A 27,284-nucleotide genomic window follows, 5' to 3' on the forward strand; every position below is an offset into this window, starting at 1 on the left:
GAATGAACTTTTCCACCACATTCTGATTTATGAGATGCACTTGTACAATACATAGCACAACAACAGTGATCAGAAATAATGATAAGCCAAAAACTTAGGTCATATATAATCAAAACACAGTCTCGGAGGTAAGAAGTGGATATCCTTCACCTGAAAGTTTGTCTTGTCATCCTGAAATGCGAGAGCAAATTGTTGGAAACACAATAATTAGAAACAACAGTCCACAAATCCCTTCACTAAATTGGGATGTTCTCTTTTATTCTGTACGCAAAGGGCAGTGACTGTAAATCAAGCGTATTTTGCAGTATATAAACACGTATTTATACCGATTTTACCAGCTCCAACTTATTCAAAAAAGAACAGAAAGACTGGACCTTCTCAGCTGCCATAGTTGCAACTCTTGCGTCATCAAACAAACAGGGTGTCACATGCACCACCGTATCACGTTTAACAAACTATTTTGCACCGTTTTGCTGGGGATGAACACAGCCCTGGTGTAAAGACCTAAGTTTAAGCTTTTTAAATGGGGACATAACACACAGTTTCCCTCCAATTCTCATGTTTAATCTTAAGTACCTATGGGATAGTACTGCATCCTTCATATCTCCAAAAAAGTCCTTTAGTTTTATCATATTATTAAAAGAAAGATAACAGCTTTAACTATTCTCTCTGGAAACAGCTGAGCTCCTGGAGGGCACGCCGTGGGATGGAGCTCTAAAGGAGGACATTTGATGGTCCCCTGCCGTTATTTCACCTTACCGTCTGCAGTTGCTGATCATGACCGGTCCTTTTATAGTTTGGGACACGCTCCATCTTTTAGTAATCAAAACATGTGGCAAAGTAAGCATTGAGACTGGGCCTTGTTTATAAACGTGAGAGTGATGGACAATACAGCCAAGTTACTCAGAAATTCATGCTCTGCATTTAACCCATCCAAAAGTGCACATACACCTATGAACAGCACCCTGGAAGCAAGTGGGCACCTGTGGTAGCAGTGGCTGGTTCAGTGTCTTGCCTCCAAGGGCACATCCAGTCTTGGTATTGAGGGTGCAGAGAGACGCTGTACATTCACTCCCGTCCACATACAATTCCTGCCGGCTCCAGGACTCGAACTTGCAACCTTTGGATTATGCAGTCTGGACTCTTTAAACCATTAGGACACAACTTGTCCCCAACGTTCATTCAGCAAACAACTTGTGAAAAACTCCGTTGCTGTCCCTTGGAAAAACAAACTGCATCCACTGTTTACATGACGCTGGGGTCTTTTTGGGAAGCTTGAACAAAGTTATCTTACCCTTACAACCAAAAAACACTTTTTGCACATCCATTCCCAAGTGAGTCCTGTGCAGTGCTGTGCTGCCCCGGATTGAAGTGCGCTGAGTGCTGTGCGATATTCGCTCTTGCTCTACGCTCTGGATCAATGTGTGTGCGGACCCAATTACTTTTCTGGGAGAAATGGCCCATATAAGGTGTTCACACCCTCGTTTATGTCATGAAGGAGCCAACGATGAAAAAAAAATAACTCTACGAAACCTGTACCAAACACACGGACGTAAAATTTTGGCACAGAAAGCTACTCCGTCATACTGTCCCAAATTTTAATTTTTTTTTTTACTTTGTCCCATGCTTAGCATGAGAATCCACATCTTTTAACAGTGTACTGGTTAGTATTTTCTCATGTGGTTCGGGTTAAATTAATCATGTGGTACGTCGGATCAAAACGCAATGAAGAATGCTTTTGCTGTCAGTCAACATAAGATTTATTTCCACTAGCATGTACAAACATGTGGTGTGTTTGTGTGGGTTCTACAAGACAAGTAGAAACAATAGTATATCTCAGTACTTAAATATCACCATAGCATAACACTTCAAACAAACAATAGCAAACGTAAACAATATTAATAGTAAATAAAGACAATATAGAACATATCCAGAAAGTAATTATTTCTTCACTTTCAATACCTTATTTATAAGTTATTCAAATTCTGTCAGACCGGGGAATCGAATACGCGTCGACCGTTTGCACTAATGGACATCACACAGAATAGCTTGTCATAATGGCAGCCTAAGCAATTGCACACGTCCTCCTCCATCAAATCACATAAAAATACTGTTTAAATAAACTTAATAAAGACAATATATCCTTCCGTTAATATCAACAATCAGGTGGAACTGTATAGACAATTATAATCGTTCAATTAGGTAGTATATACGCTTGGTTGATCGGCCCCATCTAAGCCATATCAGTTAAATAAAATCAACGAAACATTATTATGGTGATAAACCCATAAACAACATGTTAAATATGACTCAATAAAACATAGAAACTTACTTGTAATTGATGCACGCACACAATTAAACACACCTAGAAATAAGGCAAAACTCTCGTGCATCCACACTAAACTGACGGATTTATACCAAAACTTGATTATATCCTTATGACGCACTTTACAGCACATTCTAAGCATACTCTGTCATTCCTCAAGGGGGCAGAGTACAGGCTCACAGTCATTGAATAGTCCCAACCACATATGAATATAGCTCTATTACCTAAGCGTGTCTGGAATACAGAAGCCGCTTTGCAACAGCCGCCCCAAATTTGCCTACAGTCAAATTTGCTTACTTAGAAGGGCTCAAAAACTGTTTCCAGTGTCTGGGATTCTGGACCCTACAGGCTTAATGAGGCGTGCTACAGGTGCTGACATATGTTCTGTGCATAATGTTTTAAACCTCAGCAGTTCTGATTCTTCCATTGGCACCAGGGGAAAACCTTAGTAATCCTGCCTACTGGCCAGAGAGCTCTCAGGTAACTGTGGCGTCCACAATCATAATGATCAGGTTTGGGCTTCACTGGGTCCTTTTCCCTCTGTCTCCCTTACCCATGGTTTGTAGCCCCATTGGGCAGGTTAGTACTTTGTGAAGTGCGTCCAGAACTGATCAGCCAAGCACTTGAGAGTGCCCTCCACCTACGGCGTTCCTAAGAGCTCTCTATTATGATAAACTGTTTTCGTGGGGAGTAGATGGGTCTAGATGCCCCATGAGAAGAAGGTTTTGAGTCGACGGGTTGGGGTCGCAATGTCTGTGGACACCTAACCCAGAGGTTTCGAATTCAGTATTCCTTCTATCTCATGAGTAAATGGTGTCAAGACTTCTCTGTCAATGCTTTGGCCCTTTGTAAAGCTGGCATAACCAGGGCAGCACTTGATAGATCTAATCTTACGTTCCCATACTCTCCAAAAATGCAGACGTACTGGGAGGATTGAATCTGAAATTGTATTTGCTGTTTGGCAAGCTCTGTCTGCAGGGGTAGGACACAATGATTTGAAGGACTCTTGGAGTTCCCTGTCTCACCTTTAAAAGTTTTGTGCCTTGATCTGATAGTAACTCTGAAGGTTTTCCTCGGCGGGGATATGAAGCGTCATGAGAAATGAGTCACTTTCAAGGCTACTTAAGAGGTCGATGTGGACAGCATGAGTTGTTCAGGCGTTTTTAAACAAGATACCCCAAAAGTTTCTCAAAAACCCGTCTACCTATTTTAACAGTAAAGGGGCCAAAACGCAGTCCACATTCCCGTAGAGACGACACAATGGTGGTTTGAATATCTGACCAGGCTCTGGACCACCCACCTGAGGGAGATCTGCCATCAGGAGACATGATGTTTTTGTTTAGCTCGCAACCTTTGACAATCAGAGCACAAGTGTATGTTTGCGAGTTAACTGACTCTGCTGCCACCTAAAATCCAATATTTATGGCGGAGTTCTGCAAATACCCGTTCAGAACCAGGGTGATGCAGCTCTTTGTCTATGTCTTGAATTAGAAGTTGGGTTATTTTGTGGGATGGATCTAGAAACATTGGGGATGACAACATCTGCATCCAGTGTAGACTGCGGCATGGTCTCCCACCAACTCGGATGAGCCCCATAGTGCTGTCATACTCGGGAGCCAACATTATAAGGTGGCTAGAGGACGGTACTGGTTTACCTGCGACTAGAGAGTTGAAATCCTTGAGAAAGCTGTCAAATTGAACTTTCCTTAGAGTGTCTCTTTCCGCTGATTGATGATCCTCAGCTAAAGGATTCCCTTCATTACCTGCCTCCCCGTGGCGTAGAATTGCTGTTGCTTCAACTAAGCACTTTAAAGCTACTAAAATGTTGTGGGTCCAGGCAAGGTCCTGAACATTAACAACTGTTATATGACTACAGAAAGTAGGCTTCTTTCAATTCAGCAGGATTCTCAGATGTACTTATGTTTGGGGGTACTGGCCCGTAGCAGGGCAAGTGCCAAAGATAATCTGGTCCTTGTCTCCATGTTTGTCTGTGGCTAGTTCCTTCAAGTCTTCCCACAAGTAATTGTAGTCAGCTGGGTTTATTTGTGGATTCCACATACCACCAGGTGTGTGCACTCGCAAGTTCCTGTATTTCGGCAATTCTGGTGCTCACAAATACTTTGTAGCGGCAGGATTCCAACTGAAGCCATGTCAGAACTGTAGTGGAATCAGTCCAGAGTACAAAGGACTCAATGTTCAGTGTAAGCTCTTTAGCTAGTAAGGAAGCTAAACTGTGCACCTGTAAGAGCTGCACCACAGTTCCAATCGAGGTACAGATAACTGGCGCTTAGGGGCTACTCTTGACCTGGCCTGTTGAGAAAGGCTACCTCAACACATTTCTCCTTTTGATCCTCTGTGCGCAAGTATGCTACGGAACCATATGCTTTTCAGAAGCATCACTGAAAATATGTACTTGCCGACTACAGTTAAGGGAATCCAACTGGGAGCTCACCATAGCAGCTTGAACAGTGTGATTTGGGAAAGGTGTTGCAATTCCCTTTGCCAATCATGCCAGGTTTGAAGAATGGTCAGTTGGCAGTATGGGTCGTCCCACTCCTCGTTGCTTAGCCCAGAGACTCTGTATTAAGGATCTTGGCCCGAGTGATATAGGGAACAAGGAAACCCAAGGGTGTGCATATTGGCTCGCTACTACCTGTTATATATTTCTCATTGTGGGGAGTTGGACAGTTGTCGAGGCGGTTTTTGGTATCCAAGAGTATCAGAATGACACATCCAACGTAATCCTAATGCAAGTTCTTGAGGGTCTGATTCGGTTTGGTTAAGCCAACCAGCTCACTGCTTTCTGATCTGGCTTCCTTTGGCAGATGATCGATGACATTAGGAAAGTTGCATGCCTATTGTGTAGGTTCAAATCCTCCTTCTGCCAACAGATTCCTCAGTGTGTTTCACCAACACTTTAGCCTCATCAGGTGTTGCAACACTCTTGTAGACAGATATCCACATAGAAACACCTTTCAAGGGAGTGGCGGAGATTGTTTTCTGGCTGACTGTGATCAATTACGTGCTTCTGTTGTGCATATGTCACACAACACGGACTGCAGGTAGTCCCAAATAGGAGAACTTGCCACTCATAGATGCGAGGGGGTTCCTCTCTCTTCAGATCACGCCATAAAAATCGGAGGAGGGGCTTATCCTCTGGCAATAGTCTTACTTGATGGAACATGCCCTTTATATCTCTACTAAGAGCTACAGTGTGCTCCTGGAATCGTAGCAACACACCAAGTAAGGAGGACCCCAGAGCTAGTCCAGGCAGAAGCAGGTTGTTCAGGTTCTTACCTCTGTATGAGAAAGAGCAATTAAAAACAACTCTGTTTTTCCCATTATGGCTCACCATATGGTGGGGAATGAACCATGATTCTTGATCTTTCTCCATTAGTTCCTGCTCTGGTACTTCAACCACATAACCTGCCTGTTTCAGTCTCTGGATTTCAGCTCCGTAGGCCTCTGACTTGATAGGATCTTTAGCCAGACGAGTTTCAGTGCTGCGCAGATTTGACATCACTGCTTGCTTTGTAGCGTGCAATTTAGGCATGTCCTTAACTCTTAAGAGAGGCGTGGCATAGCGTTGTGTCCCATTGACATCGATTCGAGTTGTCTTTGCCTCTAAAAACAGGTCGATAGCCCCTTGATCTTGTTTGGATCTTGTGGCAAATTTCTCACTCCTGTAGGGCAGTACGTCAAGTTGACAGACTTTCTCGATGTGTCTGAATAGCTCATTGGAAGGGGAAAGGATCGATTTGTTGAGACACTGCTGGGTCAAAAGTTGATGTTGCACAAGCTTAGCAGGCCCTTGGACTGTCCATCCTAGTCGTGTCTTCACCGCTGCTGGTCCACCAGGAGTTCCCAGGCGTACAGGCTCAATCAGGATAACTAATTGGGAATAGTCAGAGCCGATTAGCAGGAGGGGCTGAACATTGTCAAAGGAAGGGATTGGCAGTCCTCTGAGGTGACTGTATTTACGCTGTAAGGTGGCAGCTGGGCATGTGTGTTCGGCAAGCCCCAAATGGTCTGCAGTAAATGTGCTGTGTATCTTAAACACTTTATGAGACTGACAGGCTGGAGAGATGGTGAAGGAGACTGAAGTACCATTTATGATTTTCACATCCTGCCTAACAGTTCTCAGAGCAAGGTTTTCTGGTCTACCATGTAGCTTCAGTTCCTGAGCTGCTGCTTGCAAAAGGATAGTGCGTTCTGAGCCATCGTCTAAAATGGCAAATATCTCAGGAGCATGTTTCCCATTCCGAAGAATTACCTTTGTGACCTTTAACAGTACTTGACTGCAGCCTAAGGGTCTGTCTAGGTACAGGACCTCATTAACATTGCTGACAAGAGAGGTGTTCTCATTGACTGGTCTTTCATTTAATTCATGAAGTGCCTCAAGATGTTTGCCCTTACATACTTTACAGCTTATCTTTAAACAGCACTGTGCTGCCTGATGAGCTCAGCCACAACGCCAGGATCTCTTATTGGTTTTCACCCAGTTAGTTTTCTGTTCTTTGGTGAGCTGGCTAAAATTCTGACACTGATTCAGATAATGCTGGGTATTTGTGCAGTAGGGACAGAACATTTTTGGTTTGTCCTGAGGTTTTATCCACACCTGAATTGGACTCTCCTAATGATGTAATATTGGGAGCAGGGTCTGCGTTTTGAAATATAGCTGCTGTCTTGGTGAACTTAAAAATCTTTACGCCTATCTCTCTTCTGGTCAGGGTGTTCCTTTCTGTCTCCGCCAAGAAACTCAAAACCACTCTCCTGTATTTTATGCTTATATTCAAGCCAGTTTTCAAAGTGTAAGAGTGGGGATGCGAACATTCAAGGGGTACACATACCTTTTGAACTCAGATAGTAAGTCATGAGGCAACTTGTCAACAGCCTGGTTACGTGTGAGCCACACTGAAGCTCGACTCTGCCGTTATCCCCCAATTGGTCCAGCATGCCTACCAAAGCTCTGACTTTCAATGCAAACCTCTTAAACCCACTGACATCATGACTACGGATAGTAGGATCATCCATCAAATCAGCAATTCGCCGCAAAGCTAACCTGGTGAGGTTGGCCATATTGCTCAGCGAGAGAGGCCATGGTATCGGAGTAGGGAATTGATGTAGGAGTCTGCAATGAGAAGAGCATCCTCAAACTTCAAGACTTCAAGTGTTCTAAGAGAATTTAATATTTAAATCTCTCAGTTGCATCCTCTGGTAAAAGATTGTCCAATGAGAGCTTCAGTTGTGCAAATTCCCATGGGTCTCCCTTAATGAAGTCAGGGATTGTGGGCTTAGGGCCTCTGTATATCCTTTCTTGCTTAGGGTAGTAAGGATGCTGTCCAGTATCCCTGTAGAATGGCTTACTGCTGGTAGGTGCTGTTAGAGGAGGGTGCCTGGACTGTGGATAGTCATATGTCCTCTGTTGTGGAGATGATGCCATGGAATAGCACTCAGGTTCACAATACTCAGGGGTTGATGGACATGAGAGAGGTTGATCTTTAGTCCCTAAGTTTTGTAGTCTGGTAGTTAATTCATCCACCAAACTGGACATGTGTCTAGGAGGTGGGGGTGGTATATTCACTGAAGGAGGAAGGATGTCATCATCCACTACAGGTGGAGGTGGCAGCGGCCAGTCTTCATAATCTGGTAAGGGGGCTCGACTTGTTTGTGACTGGGCTCTGTCATATGGCAAAGGCACTGATCTTTGGAGGAGTGATGGTGCTTTCTTAGCACTCATTTTCTGCTGCATATCTAGCACAGTTGACTGAAGCTGTTGATTTTCTTGTTTGAGCTCCTGAACTGTTCTCAAGATCTCTGATACATCCTCAGTTGCAATTGGGTGAGATACAGGTGTGCTCTCATATCTTGGTCCGATGTGTAATGAGCGACTTATGAATCTCTGGTCTGTCCTTGTGGCATAATCGCTCAATGGCTGATAAATGAGAGGGATCATCTTGGCTACCCTTTCAGCGTGAGGCTCCTGTAACTCTTTGGGACGAGGGAAAGTATGTGCAGCTGGAGACTGTTGGTCATAGTGTGGAAGAGAAACCTCATAATCCTCAAACCAGGCTGGAGGCTGTATTCGACGTTTATGACGCACATCAGCTGTCCATCTCTAATCTTCTGGTCTGAAAACATCTTCTGCAATCCACAGCAATTACTTAGGGTTCAAATACACAAAATGCTGAAAAAAACAAAGAATTTGTGGGACCTGAAGGATTTTTCTGAAGAATGGCAGGCAGTTTAACTGTTCAGGACAAACAAGGAACACATGAACAACTATTACTAAACAAATAAAAAAAAATAAAAAATGCGGTTGTGGATCATTCAGGGAACAACGCAGTATTAAGAAGCAAGTGGATGTAAACTTTTGAACGGGGCCATTTTTATAAATTCAGTTATTATTTTCTCTTGTGGACAATATGTAAACATATTTTATGTGAAATATCTCATTCAGGTCAGTACTAAATAAACAATAACATGCATTTTGTATGATTCCTCTTATTTTGGTAAAATAATTAACATTTTGCAGATTCTGAAAGTAACGTAAACTTTTGACCTCAACTGTAGTTGTATTAAACATTACAGTATATTTAGACAAACTGATAAGACAGCAAACCCACTGTAGTCTTACTAAATTAACTAACCAAAAATGGGTATGCACATTTAACCTGGAGTATTAAAATTTGAAGTTTGCTTTTTAAAAAAGTAACTTTTTTCAAGGCAAGACAGAAGCTATACATCTCAACCAGCATATACCTTGAATATTTGCATAACTGTTTATGATGCACAAATGGTGGCATAAATTTGTTTACACAGGAATAGGATATTAATGTTTTAAAGATGAAATTATGAATTGCAAAAAAATTTTGTCTTCTGGGTCCTGTAAGTTTTTTTTTTTTTTTAACCATATGTTTCTTATCTTTGTGCACATTGTGTGTATCAGTCAAAAATGTTGTAAACCATGGCATTGCGTACTTTGGCTGTTCATACTTTAGATACAATATGAACAGCAAAACTTGTAAACAAAAATACACATAAAAAAAAAGGTGTAGCCTCAAGTGTGCAAATGTTACCTGAGCAGATGACTCCAGCATCTTTAGCATGATTACAGTAACTTCGGTCCCATCCTCCTGATACACACTCCTTCAGTGTGGATTCTGAACCAACACATCTGACAAAATCCATCGATGGCCCTGATCCTTGTCCAAAGAGTGCATTACCCAGAGCATCTACGAGTTCTCCACAGTCCAGCTCTCTACACACCACTGCAGCGTCAACCAAATCCCAGGCAACATCACACACTGTTCCCCACTGACCTCTATGAAGAACCTCCACTCTACCAGCACAGCGACTGTGACCACCAACCAACCTCACATTCACACGGTCTAATATTTTAAACAAATGAGAAAGAGAAAAATAGGCATATTGTGAATTAATAAATAATAATATAGTCATCTGAAACGCTATATTGAAATCAAACATCTTGAAAAAAAATTCCCCAATATTCTGACCAATTCCAGAAAGTAACATTTCTTCATCCCTCTCTCTGTTGTTGTTGTTGTTGTTGTTGTTGTTTTTAATTTGTGTACTTACCAGCTGTGATGAATATTACAACTGCAGACAGTAAAATGATCATCAGCCATCTTCCCATCATCCTCAGCATGATTAACTCAACACCCAGTACAAGCTCCTCCGCTCTGATGATACAGAAGTACACAGCCTCCCTTAATGAGAGAGAATGAGGCCCAACACCCTCCAATCACACTCGCTATTACCTTCTTAGACACAACAGAGGAAATCATCAAACAACTTCAGTGACAAATCAGAGGACGTGTTTCTGATTTTTCCAAATATATCAAAACTGTCAGTGCTGATGAACTCCTCCTCCACGCATATCAAGACCTCAGTGAGGGGAGGCGCGCGCACACACACACACACACACACACACAGACTCACACACGTTTTTGTTTATTTTACATTATTTTACAAACAAATCTAAATGAACATATATAAAAATATAATTTTTGCTGATACTTGATGTAGTGACACATTTTTGCGTTGTAGTTACATAATGATGTCATCATGCAATGACATCACAACGTCATTTGGCAACTTTAAGCAACAAATCAACCTTCCTTTAGTAACTTCCCCTGAAAATTAGTTGGCAACACTGGGTGGGACAAATAGCGACCAACCATCCTACTTGTACAACGACTGCCTACAACAATGGAGAAGTCAATATTACTGGTTACTGCTTTTTCATATGTTGTAAAATTCTTAAAAATGAGATACGAGTAATACGTTGCCAACTTGCCTCCGTGGATATCAGGCACGTGCAGAGGGGGGTGCAGTGGGTGCTTGAACACCTGCCCCTTTTCCCCTTGATGCCCAAAGTGCCCTTTTGTCAAGGCATTTTTTTTTTGTCCTTCCCAATCTAACTATTAGTAAAATTAATGAATAATAATTTAGCGGTAAATAAAATTATCCACATGATGACCTTTCACCTCATCATATCCGGGACAATCCCTCACGTTCAGACACCTTTAGTAATTTAGCGCACTACCAGGATGCGTTCAATAACGTCCGCGGCTGCCAGTAAATGGAATTCTCAGCGGAGCGGTGCGCTTGTAGTTTCGTGTACCTTCGGATAATTCCTTTATTCGTTTTTGTTTTCAAAACGGAAAAAACTAATAAACCGTTCGTTTTGTACAAATTCCACCATATTCATGAAAATAAAAAACAAATCTGAGACCTATTTTTGGTTTGTTTTCCTCAATATTGATTTAAATGCATCAAATAAATATACAATAAAACCAAAAAAAAAAAAAATATTTTTATGAACAAAGTGCGTTTTAGTCCACCGAAACTTCAGCTGCAGCCTCTGGCGGCCAGTGGTGGTATAGCGGCCATCTTAAAGGGATACTTCACCCCAAAATGAGAATTTTGTCATTAATCAATTACCCCCATGTCGTTCCAAACCCGTAAAAGCTTCGTTAGTCTTCAGAACACAATTTAAATTATTTTGGATGAAAACCGGGAGGCCTGTGACTTTCCCATAGACTGCCAAGTAAATAACAGTCCCATGGGGTAACACTTTATAATAACGTTCTGTTATAAGTTATTTATAAATTATTAGTTAATGATGAAATAATCATTTACAAAACATGACTATACTTTCATAAATGATTAATAAGTAATAAGTTAACATTTTAGTAATGTTTTATACATTCAGTTATAAGTCACTTATAAGTTATTAGTTAATGATGAACGAATCATTTACAAAACATGACTATATGTTCATAAATGATTAATGAGTGGTATGCTGACGATTTACAAATGTGTTCTAAGTTATCTTGAAAAAGTTCAAATCATGAAATAAATCAAACTGATCATTAGTAGATGGTTTATAAGTTATTAGTTGATACATTATTTATCAATTATAAATCATTGAAGTATTTATGTCAAAATTGTTTTGTATAATTATCTCAATGAACAATTGTTAATAATGAACAATGATAAATAAACCATTAGTAAATGATCAGTATATGATTTATTGGCAAATTTTGTTAGCTGGTCTGTGTTCGTAAGCACACAACATGCAGGTATGTTAAAGCACTATTTTTAAGAAGAGTAATTGATTAGTTTTGAAGCGGATATAACATTTATAAATGCCTTAGTCAGGTGATTCCAGTGGCTTGTGTTTAAATCCTTTCTCTCATCAGCACAGACTTGTGTTCTGTGTGGAGTGTGTGGATCTAGGTGATGAAGTGACCCTCTCAACCGGTTTTACCTTCCACTGAAGCTCACATCAGGTGCACAGAGTTAAAGACTTCATGTGTGTCAGAGAAGACAGCTGTCTATACCCTCACCAGTCAGTACTTAGTACACTCTACAAAGTGTTCGACACCTGTTATAAATGATGTGTAAACGCATGAATAAAACATTTACAAAGCTTTCTGCATCCCCTAATCTAAAGTGTAAACTATTCATCACTTGTAAATGTGTTACATATCGCTTGTAGATCTTCCTGTTAACATGATCCATCTCATTCCATCACTTTACCCAAGCTTGAACTTAGTTTTTTAAATAAATAAATTAACACTCCGCCACCATTTAATCAGCACTTAATTGTTTATTTTTTATTTTGTTTCCCATGGGACAGCTGCTCACCATAACATGAAAACGCACCATAAACGTAGTCCATTATTTAGTGCATTTTATTCCAATTCTTCAGAAGTAGTACGATACCACCGTTTGAGAAAAAGATTTGTTTTCCGTAATATAATCATTATACATTAATAAAAGTACATAGCTGCCGTCTCATGCGTTAAAACTTTCAAAATTGGCACTTCTACACAATGACACTGGTTTGCGGCAGTGACGTCAAACCTCGCTCCTTATTGGCTGTCACTTGTGATTTGCGACCACCATAGATTATTTGCGACATGCCAAATTGTGTTGAGTGAGATGCAGCGCGACGCTTCGAAGTGATGAATAGTTTACACTTTAGATTAGGGGATGCAGAAAGTGTTATAAATGACTTGTGTACATATACAAATAACTTGTAAACAGGTAAGAAAGGTCTACGAGTGATATGTAACACTTTTACAAGTGATGAATAATTTTCACTTTAGATTAGGGGATGCAGAAAGTGTTATAAATGACTTGTGTACATATACAAATAACTTTTAACAGGTAAGAAAGGCCTGCAAGTGATATGTAACACATTTACAAGTGATGAATAGTTTACACTTTAGATAAGGGGATGCAGAAAGCTTTGTAAATGATTTATTCATGCGTTTACACATCATCTATAACAGGTGTCGAACACTTTGTAGTGTGAGGGTATAGACAGCTGTCTTCTCTGACACACATGGAGTCTTTAACTCTGTGCACCTAAAGTGAGCTTCAGTGGAAGGTAAAACCGGTTGAGAGGGTCACTTCATCACTAGATCCACACACTCCACACAGAACACAAGTCTGTGCTGATGAGAGAAAGGATTTAACACAGGCCACTGGAATCACCTGACTAAGGCATTTATAAATGTTTATCCGCTTCAAAACTAATCAATTACTCTTCTTAAAAAATAATGTTTTAGCATACCTGTGCTTTTGAACACAGACCAGCTTACAACTTTATCAAAAAAATCATATATTGATCATTTACTAATGGTTTGTTCATGATTAACAATTGTTCATTGAGATAATTATACAAAACAATTTGGTAACACTTTATAATAACTGCACGCTATTTATCATTGGTTAAGCATTAGGAAACAGTTAATTCATCATTTATAAAGCATTAATAGACATTAATAAGCAGTTTATAAATACAGATATAAATGCTTTATACTTGATTTAAAAGCATATCTATAATGTATTTAATAATTGTTCTTTCATACTTTATTAATGATCAATTTATCATTTCTAAATAGCATTATTTACACACCAGTTATTAAGGAGTTGTCAGTGGTTCATAAGATCACTTAGAAATTGTAAGTAAATGATTAATAAAATATTTAAATGTGCATTCATACATCTTATTATTCAGACATATAGTAATAGTTACTTAGAGTGTTAATAAATGGTTTATTAAAATGTATTTCTACTGTAATTCAGGGTTAATTCAGGTAGTTGTAAAACATATGTAGTTGTTAGTTAACTATTTCTGTGAGCTCATCTAAAGTGAGGACTATTTATGCCTTATAAAGTTTTTACAAATGAGATTTAAAGGCTGTTAATATTTCTATGTTCTTTATCACTGTGTTGTGTTTGTTTCCTTTTCCTGTTCAGAAGATAACTGAGCCTTTAAATATCCTTTATAAATGCTTTACAAGGCATAACTAGTCCTCACTTTAGATGAGATCAAATAAATAGTTAAATGACCACTACTAAATGCTTTATAACTACCTGAATTTACTACATTTACTTAGAATTTCTTGTGATCTTATGAATCACAGGCAACTCCTAAATAACTGGTTTGTAAATAATGCTATACTTCATTGAGAAATGACAAATTGATCATGAATAAAGTATGACAAGAAAATTATTAAACACATTATAGATATGCTTTTAAATCAAGAATAAAGCATTTATATCTGTATTTATAAACTGCTTATTAATGTTTATTAATGCTTTATAAATTATGAATTATCTGTTTACTAATGCTTAATTAATGATTAATAGTATGCAGTTATTTCGTATAATCCGTAACAATTTTGACATAAAACAAACAATTATTAAAAAATCAAAATATGATTATCAACTAATAACTTATAAACTATCTACTAATGATCTGTTTGATTTATTTCATGACTTAAAATAACTTAAAAAAAACTTACAAAACATCAGCAAATCGTATCAATACCACTTATTAATCATTTATGAATATATAGTCATGTTTTGTAAATGATTCGTTCATCATTAACTAATAACTTGTAAGTGACTTATAACTGAATTAATAAAACATTACTAAAATTTTAACTTATCACTTATTAATCATTTATGAATGTATAGTCATGTTTGTAAATGATTAGTTCATCATTAACTAATAATTTATAAATGACTTATAACGGAACGTTATTATAAAGTGTTACCGCTCATTTTGCACTTTAATGTGAAAAAAAATGTGCCCCTTTGTTTGCAAAGTGTATAAATCCATTTTAATTAAATGTCCATTTTAATTCCAAAAGAAAATAGCAAAAAAAAATATTTAACATTTAAACTTAAAATTATATTTTCTGTTCTGTTTCTTTTTCAAACCTATGTCACGGCATTTGCTGCTGTATCAACACAGAAGCATCTGTTTCTATACAAATATCAGCAAGGAGCACACCCCTATTAAAAGCTGTGTTCCATGTGCCCCTTTTATATTTTGAGCACCTGCCCCTCCAAAGGTCTCTGCACGGCCCTGGTGGATATTCCAAACAGCAGCTAAAGCATCTCAGCTGAAAAAACGCTGCGCAACCAAAACGTTTTCACGCGCCACCAGCTGGTCGTTTTAAGAACAGCGCCTGATATTTTTTTCAGCTGGCTATAAACTCTTTGGTGGACACACGTTATATTTATTGTTAGGCATATGGCCTATTAGTCTTTTTTGGATTTATGCTATATACTGGAGCCAAACCTGAAAGTAGACCAGATTGTAACGTGTGCAAACTGTATGTGCGTCTGTGAGGTAGAGAGAGCTGGAGAGATGTGCTTTCCGGCCCAATGCAGAGCGAACTAAGCGGCTGCTTAGGGCCCCCTGGTGACCAGGGGGCCCCCAAGAGTACATGAAATTTCAGCTTGAATTTTAATTTTATTTATTTATTTTTTGTGATATATTGTGTCAATGGACAATGGTAATTATACAAAAATCCAATATCAAATAATTAAATAATCTATATGTATCATCTTATTATTTCCATAGCGACGCGTCATGCACAAATCAGATCAGAATCAGATCAGAGGTGTTTACTGTAGGTTTGTCAGAATCCGCTCTGAACGAATTGTTTTCACACGTTTACTGTTCTATTTACTGGCAGATCTTCACATTATAACAAGAAAAACGGTTTCTCACATAATCCAAAAGTTTTGTTTGTCCACGTATACTGTTTCAGGAATGACAAACCGAGTGTAAAAAATACACGAGTGAATCAGCTGAACTGTTCCGCGAGTCACTGCTATGATTGACACTTTTGACCGTGATAATATTGTAGCAATGGATGGAATTAACTATCTGACAAGCTGATATCAAAACAGAGCTGTGCATTAATGCAGAGTAAATTCAGAGTAACAAGCCTACAGCAGCGACAAGTCTCCTGGCTGAATATGTTTAGCAGCTCCTACAGTTAAATATAAAATACTTAATGCATTATTATTTAATTATAATATCAACAATAATTAACTTATTTATTTATACTTTAGTACACTAAAATAACAAAAATTGGGTATAATAGTAATTTTATAATAAATCCAAAAGCAAGATGTCACAAAAACTAGGGAGCAGAAATGGCAACTGAGCTGATGAGTGATCCTCTGCTGCCATCTACTGTTAACAGTTGTAATTTCATGTCATTTTCATCTTAAAAAGTCTTTTTTTTCACTAGGACACATATTTTTGACAAAAAATGTTTTCATCTTTGAGTAAAAAGTGAATCTTAGTGAATTTTACTGCAGAGTTAAAAAATAATATATAAAAAAAAAAAACTAAAGTGTTTAAAAAAAACTAAAATATAGTAAAGGGTAGTGTGTATTTTTTTTTATTTTTTAATTTTATTTCTATATATATATATATATATATATATATATATATATATATATATATATATATATATATATACAGGTCCTTCTCAAAAAAATTAGCATATTGTGAAAAAAGTTCATTATTTTCCATAATGTAATGATAAAAATTAAACTTTCATATATTTTAGATTCATTGCACGCCAACTGAAATATTTCAGGTCTTGTTATTGTTTTAATACTGATGATTTTGGCATACATCTCATGAATACCCAAAAATTCCTATCTCAAAAAATTAGTATATTTCATCCGACCAATAAAAGAAAAGTGTTTTTCATACAAAAAAAGTCAACCTTAAAAATAATTATGTTCAGTTATGCACTCAATACTTGGTCGGGAATCCTTTTGAAGAAATGACTGCTTCAATGCAGCGTGGCATGGAGGCAATCAGCCTGTGGCACTGCTGAGGTGTTATGGAGGCCCAGGATTGCTTCGATAGCGGCCTTAAGCTCATCCAGAGTGTTGGGTCTTGCGTCTCTCAACTTTCTCTTCACAATATCCCACAGATTCTCTATGGGGTTCAGGTCAGGAGAGTTGGCAGGCCAATTGAGCACAGTAATACCATGGTCAGTAAAACCATTTACATGAAGAACCTGCACTCTACCAGCACAGGAACTGTTACAACCAACCTAACAGTCCCAAATTTCTGTACATTAGAGAGAAAATGGATTTTACCACAGCAATAAAACAGAAGTTGGTAAATACAAATATTTATACATATTTCATATGCAACCACAATTATATGGGAAAGACTACTGACTTGACAGTTGTCCAGAAGACAATCATCAACACCCTCCACAAGGAAGGTAAGCCACAGAAGGTCATTGCTGAAAGGGCTGGCTGTTCACAGAGTGCTGTATCAAAATATATTCATAGAAAGTTGACTGGAAGGAAAAAGTGTGGTAAGAAAAGGTGCAAAAGCAACAAAGGATGCCTTGGGAAGATTGTCAGGAAAAGCAGATTCAAGAACTTGGGAGAGCTTCACAAAGGGTGGACTGAAGCTGGAGTCACCGCATCAAGAGTCACCACACTCAGAAGTCTTCAGGAAAAGGGCTACAGCTGTCATATTCCTAGAAAGCCACTACTGAACCAGAAAATATGTCAGAAGCATTTCACCTGCAGGAGAAATAGAACTGGACTGTTGCTCAGTGGTCCACAGTCCTCTTTTCAGATGAAAGTAAATTTAGCATTTCATTTGGAAATCAAAGTCTGGAGGAAGACTGGAGGCACAGAATCCAAAGTCCAGTGTGAAGTTTCTGCAGTCAGACATGATTTGGCTGCCGTGACGTCTGCTGGTGTTGCTCCATTGTGTTTTATCAAGTCCAAAGTCAATGCAACCATCTACCAGGAGATTGTGGAGCACTTTCCATCAGCTGACAAGCTTTATAGAGATGCTTATTTCATTTTGCAGCAGGACTGTAGCACCTGCCCACAGTGCCGAAAACCACTTCCAAGTGGTTTGCTGACCATGAATTACTGCTGACCATGATATTACTGTGCTTGATTGGCCAGATAACTCACCTGACCTGAACTTCACAGAGAAGTGCCACAGCAGTGCCACAGGCTGATCGCTTCCACGCCACACTGAAGCAGTAATTCATGCAAAAGGAGCCCCAACCAAGTATTGAGTTATTTATTTATTATTTATATATTTTTTTATTGATCTCTGATAAAAAAAAATTTTTTTGATTGATCTTTGAGAAAATATTCTAATTTTTTGAGATTCTGAATCACTAATTTTCCTAAGCTGTAAGTCATAACCATCAGAATTATTAAAAAAAAAAACCCTTGAAATATTTCAGTTTCTTGTCTGCTCCTCAAACACACTGAAGAAACTAGCTCCTGTCAGCCCCCTAAAGAGAGAGAGAGAGACTCACAGCTGCCAATGACACTCACTGTTACCTTATTAGACACAACAGAGGAAATCATCAAATACAATCAGTGACAAATCAGAAAGCAGCATTTTGATTTTCTCCATATATATCAATAAAGTGTCAGCGCTGATGAGCGGGCTTCCTCCTCCTTCACTGAGGACAGACTCGTGTCACTCGTATCGTGTCTCACTGAAACATTATTTCACACACAAATAGTTGATATTTACTATAAATATATAATATATAATTATAAATTTTAAATTATAAAATGAACTGGACTGATTGTGTACAACTATTCAGGGCTATTGAGATAAGATCTGTAAATAGGCATTGGCTTTTGTTCCAAAGATATTTATTTGGCACTATATCAAAGACGTAGCTGTAAATGTGTGTTTAACACTGTAATGTGTAATTCATCCAGCAGATGGCAGCAAAACACTTTTTATTATAAAGAACAGCAGTCAAGAGTGCCAAATAAATAACTTTTTGTGACAGAAAAAAAGACGTTTCTAGAGAATGTTCATTTATTTGTTCACAGCTACATTACAGCTACAAATCTAATTTATTTAATGTAGAGTTCATTTCACAGCACATTCATTTTATTTTTTTTCTTCTGCTACAATGCATTCTAATATAGAATGTTGTAAATACACTGTAGCAGTGAGGGTGATGTTTCTGATATTTTCATTCAGTTTTATAATAACAGTCTTTATCGCAGTGTTACCAGACCTTCCCGTTCTCCATTTTCTGTCCCCAAATGAAACTGTCCCTGATTTTCAACATGTTCAAAACAGCTGCAAATACAAAAAGCCTGACCAATATAACCTGCTGGCCAGGTGTGGATTTGACATTTTGGGGGCTCTAAGCAATGTCAAAACCAACCCCCTTCAGTATAAATCACGTTCTTGGGGGGTTCCCACACACTTGTGAGGTGGTTAAAACCACTACTTCTGCTGGTTACCTGAGAAATCATGTAATGATTATTTTCACCAACAGAGGGAGCTGTGAGCTTAAATGTCTAAATGCAGTAAGGCATGAGTGGCTGATTAGATACTTGTGATAACGGGCAGTTTACGTGGCCAGTGAGTGTATACTGTATTAACATTAGATATAATAAAATGGAAAAAAGAAACCTGCTGCTCCATAATGTTGTTTGTCGTCAATGAAGAATATTTCATAAACTCAGTACTACAGGTAAGGATAATTTATAAACAAAAGAATACTAAAAAGTAGAAGAACATTACCTTGGTTTTATTTATGACTGCAGCACTTATGTATAAATGAAATTGCTGTGGCGTCACACAACAGGCAACTGTGCTTGTTTTATATTGATGAATATGACATGAGCTGCACTGGGATTTGAATATTCTGTTGTTAAGCATTGTTAAGTCATTATATATTGTTATATTGTTGTATTATTACATACGGTGTATAGAGGAAAAAATCTTTTAAAGTGTTACAGTTTGTTAAATTTCACATATAATGCAACACTTCTACAGTAAAATATAGAATATAAAAGTAATATATAAATAAAATATAAAAGCCCAGCAGACAAGCAATATGCATTATTTATTTATTGGTTTATAACACACCTAATCACATAAGATAATAATAGTTGATAAAGTTGATTTTAGTTGATTGTTATTTATTTTCTTTCTATTGTGAAAGTTACTTATCACATCCAAAATAAATGCAAGCATATTTTCAGCATTATCCACTCATGAACTCAGTACTTTCTGCGGTGAAGCTGAGGACTGTTACATCACTGATGCTCATTTTGTCTATATTTAGGATGTTTTTGATTGTCACTGTGTTTGTGCTTTATAATGTAAGATGATATATTTGATCATACATGTAATCTCTTATTGACATACAAAAATGTGTCTGAATTTTTTTTTTATTGCTATTAAGGCCAAAAAAAAAAAAAATGCATCGAAATCTCATAAAGGCGTAACAGTTTTAATACAGAAAATGTAAAAAAAATAAATTAATTAAAAAAAAATGTAAAAACATGAGATTTGACATTTCAATAACAATATCGATATATCAAAAACTCAAACTTTGTTCAGATGTGTTGAACTGAGGCAGTGGATGAGATCATTGAGCCAAATGCCACCCTTCTTAGTCTGACTCCTCCTCCACATCATCATAATCTGTTATTATATATAAAATATTATGTATATATATATATATATATATATATATATATATATATATATATATATATATATATATATATATAAAGGGTTACAATAACTTACCCAACCTGTTTCTCACTGACACTCATGACATCATCATACTCCTCCTGAACTCTCTCTGATCAAGAATGACATAAAAACATCTCATATGAGTTTATAAAACACTTTATCACATTTGAAGGATCCCTTTTCCCTTCAGTGACTTAATTACACAGAGCGAATGTCTGATACTCATGTAAACATGAAAAGGGCCATAAAAATTTAGCTCTGTGCATCTCACCTGTTACCCCTTGAGAGATCTGTCTATTAATGATGACATCATCATAATTCTCTGATGCTTCCACTGCACATAAAAATAAATCAATTTAAAAAGTCAATTTAAATGTAATCCAAAAACCCCATTAAGGCAGTATTAAAATTAAATTACCTGTAACAATCTTGATTTTTAAAGGAATGCTATTATTATTAGTAGTAGTAGTAGTATTTTAAATTGATTAAAAAAAAAGTAAAACACCTTTTTTTTGTGCTCCTGTAGCTCAAGTGGTAGAGCATTGCGTTAACAAGCGCAAGGTTGGGGGTTTGATTCCTCGGGAACACATGATAGGTAAAAATTGATAGCCTGACTGCACTGTAAGTCGCTTTGGATAAAAGCGTCTGCTAAATGCATAAATTTAATTTAATTAAATTTTTTTTGATATCAGCATTCTGTTCGCTCTTCATGACATCATCATAGCTCTCAGGTGTGTCTTCTACAAATTCACACATTCATTACAGACACACACATTCATTACATTCAGAAAAAAAAATCTAACTTAAATATACAGTAATATTTTACATTAAAATTATATTATATGCTGTTGTAGAGTAAGAGAGTGACACCTGTCTCACGATCTGGCTTCAGTCCAACAGTGATGACATCATCATAGTATCCTGGTGTGATTTCCTTCACCATCTCTTCTGCATCAAAACACAATATGTTTGGATACAAAAGCCAAAATATGTACTTGCTGCAGGTCATGAGAATGAGAATTAATATTTGGTTAAGAATCATGTGATCAGTTAAAAAGGTCCCTGACCTTTTAGGCCACTTTCACTTAGTAACATCATCATAATATGCAGTCTTGAACTCTATTTGTTTCTCTGTTTTGCCACAGGATTTACATCCCGTGGTAACTAGGATTTACACAAGCTCCAGTCTGGATCCAGAACACCTGAGAAGAGATGATGCCAACCCCTCAGAGGACCTCAGATGATGCTAACCCAGAGACAACATACAGAACTACCACATTTTGCTATAAGTTTGATTTCATAATTGCTGTTAATAGTATTAATCGTATGTTTGTTTATGTCTTTTATTGATTTTTCCGAACATTTCTGCCATATGCACAGTAACTGACAGTCATCACTGATAAGCTACTACTAAATATGTGTAGAAACTTAATTTTCTGTAAAGTTGCTTTGCAATGATTTGTGTCGTAAAAAGCGCTATACAAATAAACTTGAATTGAATTGAATTGTTAAACAAAAGGAGAGCAGACTGTTAATGTATAAGTAAACAGCAGTATTTAGATAATATTGGGTCATTAATCAAATATGTAATAGAATTAGTTTACTTCACTTATTTATTTATTTAGGCAAATTCTTTAAAAAAGGATTTAAGTGGAATGTGGACTCAATGTGTGCTTCATCAGCATCTTCATACCCAGAATGCAGTTCTTCAGAGATGAGACTCCCTGTTAAAGAAGAGCAGAGCAGTCAGAAACATGTACATTATTACAAAAAGACTGAATCCTCATTTCCTTCGCATCATAAAGAAGAAAACACAGCACAAATATTATTTATTAAAATTTAAAAGAATTATAGGCAGAAATCCCTGTTTGCTGGGCCTATTAACAAACACACAAATGTATCCTCACATGAACCCATTCCTCACTGCCTTACAGAAATAGACACACACCTGCACGAGTGTATAAAAATATATGAACACCTCCTTATACAATCTAAAAATACTCACAGGAAGACACACACACACACACACACACACACACACACACACACACACACACACACACACACACACACACACACATATATATATATATATATATATATATATATATATAAACATGCACCTGCAGCTCTGTGGTTTTCTGTCAGGAATTCTGTGGTTTGAAGCAGGAGGTTTAACAGGACTAATAATAGATGAACATCAACTGTCTGACAGACTCTTATTAATGCTATTAAATGAGATAGATGGCCCATGTCTCACCCCTCTGAGTGAAGTGATTGTGTCTGTGCTGAATGTCCTCATAAACGGCCTCAGACATCATCCTGTGTCTCCTCTTAGAGAGAGCTGTGAGTGTAGACAGACAAACCTGCTGTCAGTTCACAACACATGACTGATCACACACTGAATAAGACACAATATGACAGTCTTTGGATCTCTCCTACCTCTCCTCATCACTCTGTTCTGCTGAATCAGTATAAGCAGTGGCACTAAGAGCAGTAAGAGCACAACTCCCAGAACAATCACAAGCACTGCAGGGATGGAGAGAGACGCTGCTGGAGGAGTTTGTGGAGGAGAGACTGATGTTGAGCGCACTGGAGGAGAAACTGGAGGAGAAGCTGGTGTTGTTGTGGCAGGAGTAGTGGACACTGACAAATCTGTCAAAATAAAAAAAACACACAAATTAACAATCATGCAAATTATTGATTTGAACACAAATATTATTAAAATTTTGCCTGACCTACACAGCTGAGTCTAATAAGCTTCTTGTGGGAGCAGTCAGTGTGGTTGTTCAAGGAGAAAGGACAGTCCCACAGGTGAATCTCATTCCCTCTGCACTCGACTCTGTTCATCCGCACAACACCTTCACCAGCACCAAAGACTGAATTCCCATCAGCCCTCAGTGCTGCTCCACAACCCAGCTGCCTGCAGACCACCTGAGCATCACTGATGTCCCACTGATCATCACAGACTGAGCCCCACACAGCGTTATGATACACCTCCAGCCTCCCAGAGGACCGGCCCTCCTACATGCCATTTTTAATAGTCTGATTCACTTTTCAAAAGTTGCCAAATATATTAAAAAAATAGCTACATTTGTTTCAAGGTGCTTGTTGAAGAAAAAAAAAAGTTGCTTAAAATAGCAATAAAATTGAAAATTTGGACATTCTGAGAGTTTTGTTTCATTCTTGTCACAACCAAACACATCAGCCCAGATTTCACCACTTCCTTCTCCAAACCAGTCTGATCCCACAACAGACACAGCAAACCCACATTTCAACTGTCTACAAAGGACACTGACAGCTCTCATATCCCAGCATGCATCACACACTGTGCCCCATTTACTGAGGTACTGACGTTCAACTCGACCAGAACAGGTGTCAGAGCCATTTACCTGTCTGAGATCAGTGTAACCTGGACAAAGAACAGAGAGCTTAGTTTAACAATATGCAAAATAAGTATGTTTGAAAAAACGTCCAGAACATAAAAGTCCAATGTCATTCTCATGGGTACATTTGTATTAGAGAAATGATAATGTTGGACAGAAAGATATATAAGATTAATTTCCTCTGCACTGAATCTCTTGTGTCCAAATCTGAGTGTCTCCTTTGTCAAAAGCAGCTGCTCCCAGCACCTGTACAGGAGCCCCACAGTCCAGCTCTCTACACACAACCTCTGCATCCTGCTGGTCAAAGACAGCGGCACACACTGTGTACCATGTGTTCCCATGAATCACCTCTAATCTCCCAGAACACATGTGAGACCCATTTACAAGTCTAGAATGTTTATGATCTATATATTACATAAAAACACACACAAAAAGTTTCCCAGTGCACAGAAACAAATCTGGGAATGTTGCATGTGTCTACATCACAAATACTGTAAAAATCAGCATAACAAAAATGTGTGATGTGCTAATTCTTTCATTATTAAGATGAACATAATTTCAATTATTTATTTTGTTTTTCTAACAAAACAATTAAGCAGATTGAATTGGCTCACCTGAGCAGATGACTCCAGCATCTTTACCATGACCACAGTCACTAACACCCCATCCTCCTGAACTGCAGTTCTTCAGTGTAGACTCTGATCCACTACAGGACACTTTATCCATCAAGGATATGTCCTGATCCTGGTCCAAAGTGAGCACTACCCAGAGTATCTACAGGTTCTCCACAGTCCAGCTCTCTACACACCACTGCAGCACCTGCCATATCCCAGCCATCATCACACACTGTTCCCCACTGACCTCTATGATGAACCTCCACTCTACCACGGCAGGGGCTGTTACTTCCGACCAACCTAACTGTCTCAAAATTTGTATTTGAAAAATAGAAAAAGATTTAAGCACAATAGTAGTACAGACTATTACAATCATCAGCGGAATATGGCAATGCCGAGAAACATAACACAAAAAGAGGTTAGTAAATATAAATATATATTGATATTCTAAGATGGACAGGAGATTTTTTCAAATAATCTTCAAATTGTTAGCTTGTAAAAGCTTGTAAAAGGTTTTTTTTTTTTTTTTAGAGAGAGAGATTATACAGGCTTCTATTCAGTTTCTATAGTGATGTGAGGCCATTGTAGATAAACTAATCATTAAAACATGTATCATTTCACCTTTTTACGCTGTATGTGTGTACTTACCAGATGTTGTTATAGTGATTATGGAGGACAGTAAAACAAGTTTCAGGCATCCCTCCATCTTCTTCTGCTCGTCACACCGTCTGTTTGACTCTGTCAGCACGAGTTTGTCCTCTGCTCCTCAAACACACTGAAGAAACTGGCTCCTGTCAGCCCCCTAAAGAGAGAGAGAGACTCACAGCTGCCAATGACTCTCACTGTTACCTTATTAGACACAACAGAGGAAATCATCAAACACAATCAGTGACAAATCAGAAAGCAGCATTTTGATTTTCTCCATATATATCAATAAAGTGTCAGCGCTGATGAGCGAGACTCCTCCTCCAGCGTGAAGCACAATTCACTGAGGACAGACTCGTGTCAGTCAGAAGTCAGAGTGGAGATAAAGTCACACTAAACTTAAAGCAGATTGATACAGAAACACTGCAGCTTATATTCAGCATCAAACCTAAACCTGAACAGAGCAGATACAAGCTCTGATCACTGACTGCTTACTTCACATGATGTGAAATATGCAGATCAAAAGACTTTATTAATCATTTGGTAATGAATCATGTGAACAATTAAAAAGTAAAAAGATCACTGACCTTTTAGGCCACTTTCATAAGTAACATCATCATAATATGCAGTCTTGAACTCTTTTGCTAAACAAAAGAAGAACAGACTGTTAATATATAAGTAAAGAGCAGTATTTAGATAATATTGGGTCATTAATCAGATATGTGATATAATTTGTTTACTTTATTTAGGCAATAATAAATTTGAGTGTAATATATTTACACTTTAATATATATGAACACCTCCTTATAGAATCTAAAAATACTCACAGGAAGAGACACTCTCTCACACACACACACCCAAAAAAAAAAAAAACACACACATACACACACAAACACAAACTCACTCACTCACTCACACACATACATGCATAAATATGCACCTGCAGCTCTGTGGTTTTCTGTCAGGAATTCTGTGGTTTGAAGCAGGAGGTTTAACAGGACTAATAATAGATGAACATCAACTGTCTGACAGACTTTTATTAATTCTATTAAATGAGATTCATGTCTCAAAGTGATTGTGTCTGTGCTGAATCTCCTCACAAACGGTCTCAGTCATTGTCCTGTGTCTCCTCTTAGAGAGAGCTGTGAGTGTAGACAGACAAACCTGCTGTCAGTTCACAACACATGACTGATCACACACTGAATAAGACACAATATGACAGTCTCTGGATCTCTCCTACCTCTCCTCATCACTCTGTTCTGCTGAATCAGTATAAGCAGTGGCACTAAGAGCAGTAAGAGCACAACTCCCAGAACAATCACAAGCACTGGGGGGACTGAGAGAGACGCTGCTGGAGGAGTTTGTGGAGGAGAGACTGATGTTGAGCGCACTGGAGGAGAAACTGGAAGAGAAGCTGATGTTGTTGCAAGAGTAGTGGACACTGACAAGTCTGGAAAATCTGTCAAAACAGACAAGGACATTCAAATTCATGATTGTCTTGAATAAACAATACTCCAGTGTTTGCTATGACCTGCACAGGTGAGTCCAGCGTGCTCTTTGTGGGAGCAGTCAGTGTGGTTTTTCAGGGAGAGAGGACAGTCCCACAGGTGAATCTCATTCCCTCTGCACTCGACTCTGTTCATCCACACAACACCTTCACCAGCACCAAAGACTGAATTCCCATCAGCCCTCAGTGCTGCTCCACAACCCAGCTGCCTGCAGACCACCTGAGCATCGCTGATGTCCCACTGATCATCACAGACTGAGCACACACACATCAACCAGCACTGACCAGCTTCAGCACAACATTTACAACAAAATACATTCTAAAACTGAAGACAGAAATTTAAATGCGTTGATTTTACATGCAAATATTGCAATGCACAGATGATAATATATGAGGCAAATACATGCTCAAACTAAGAAACATTAATAAATGTATT

At 38.0% G+C, this 27,284-nt stretch overlaps 1 protein-coding gene across 1 annotated transcript in view; it reads right to left on the bottom strand.

The window, feature by feature from the left end:
* LOC122136980 overlaps positions 1-27,029 on the bottom strand; it is a 289,114-nt gene extending 262,085 nt beyond the window's left edge. Inside the window, exons 1-3 of the mRNA XM_042721846.1 lie at positions 26,873-27,029; positions 26,582-26,800; positions 22,957-23,040 (exon numbers count right to left, since the gene is read on the bottom strand). Of these exons, the coding sequence (XP_042577780.1) occupies positions 22,957-23,040; positions 26,582-26,800; positions 26,873-26,984 (415 nt within the window). The 5' untranslated portion in view covers positions 26,985-27,029. The remainder of the gene's footprint in view (positions 1-22,956; positions 23,041-26,581; positions 26,801-26,872) is intronic.
* Positions 27,030-27,284: the final 255 nt, after the last annotated feature.

This window comes from Cyprinus carpio, chromosome B4 (genome assembly GCF_018340385.1).
Source record: "Cyprinus carpio isolate SPL01 chromosome B4, ASM1834038v1, whole genome shotgun sequence".
In the NCBI taxonomy this organism is placed as follows: domain Eukaryota; kingdom Metazoa; phylum Chordata; class Actinopteri; order Cypriniformes; family Cyprinidae; genus Cyprinus; species Cyprinus carpio.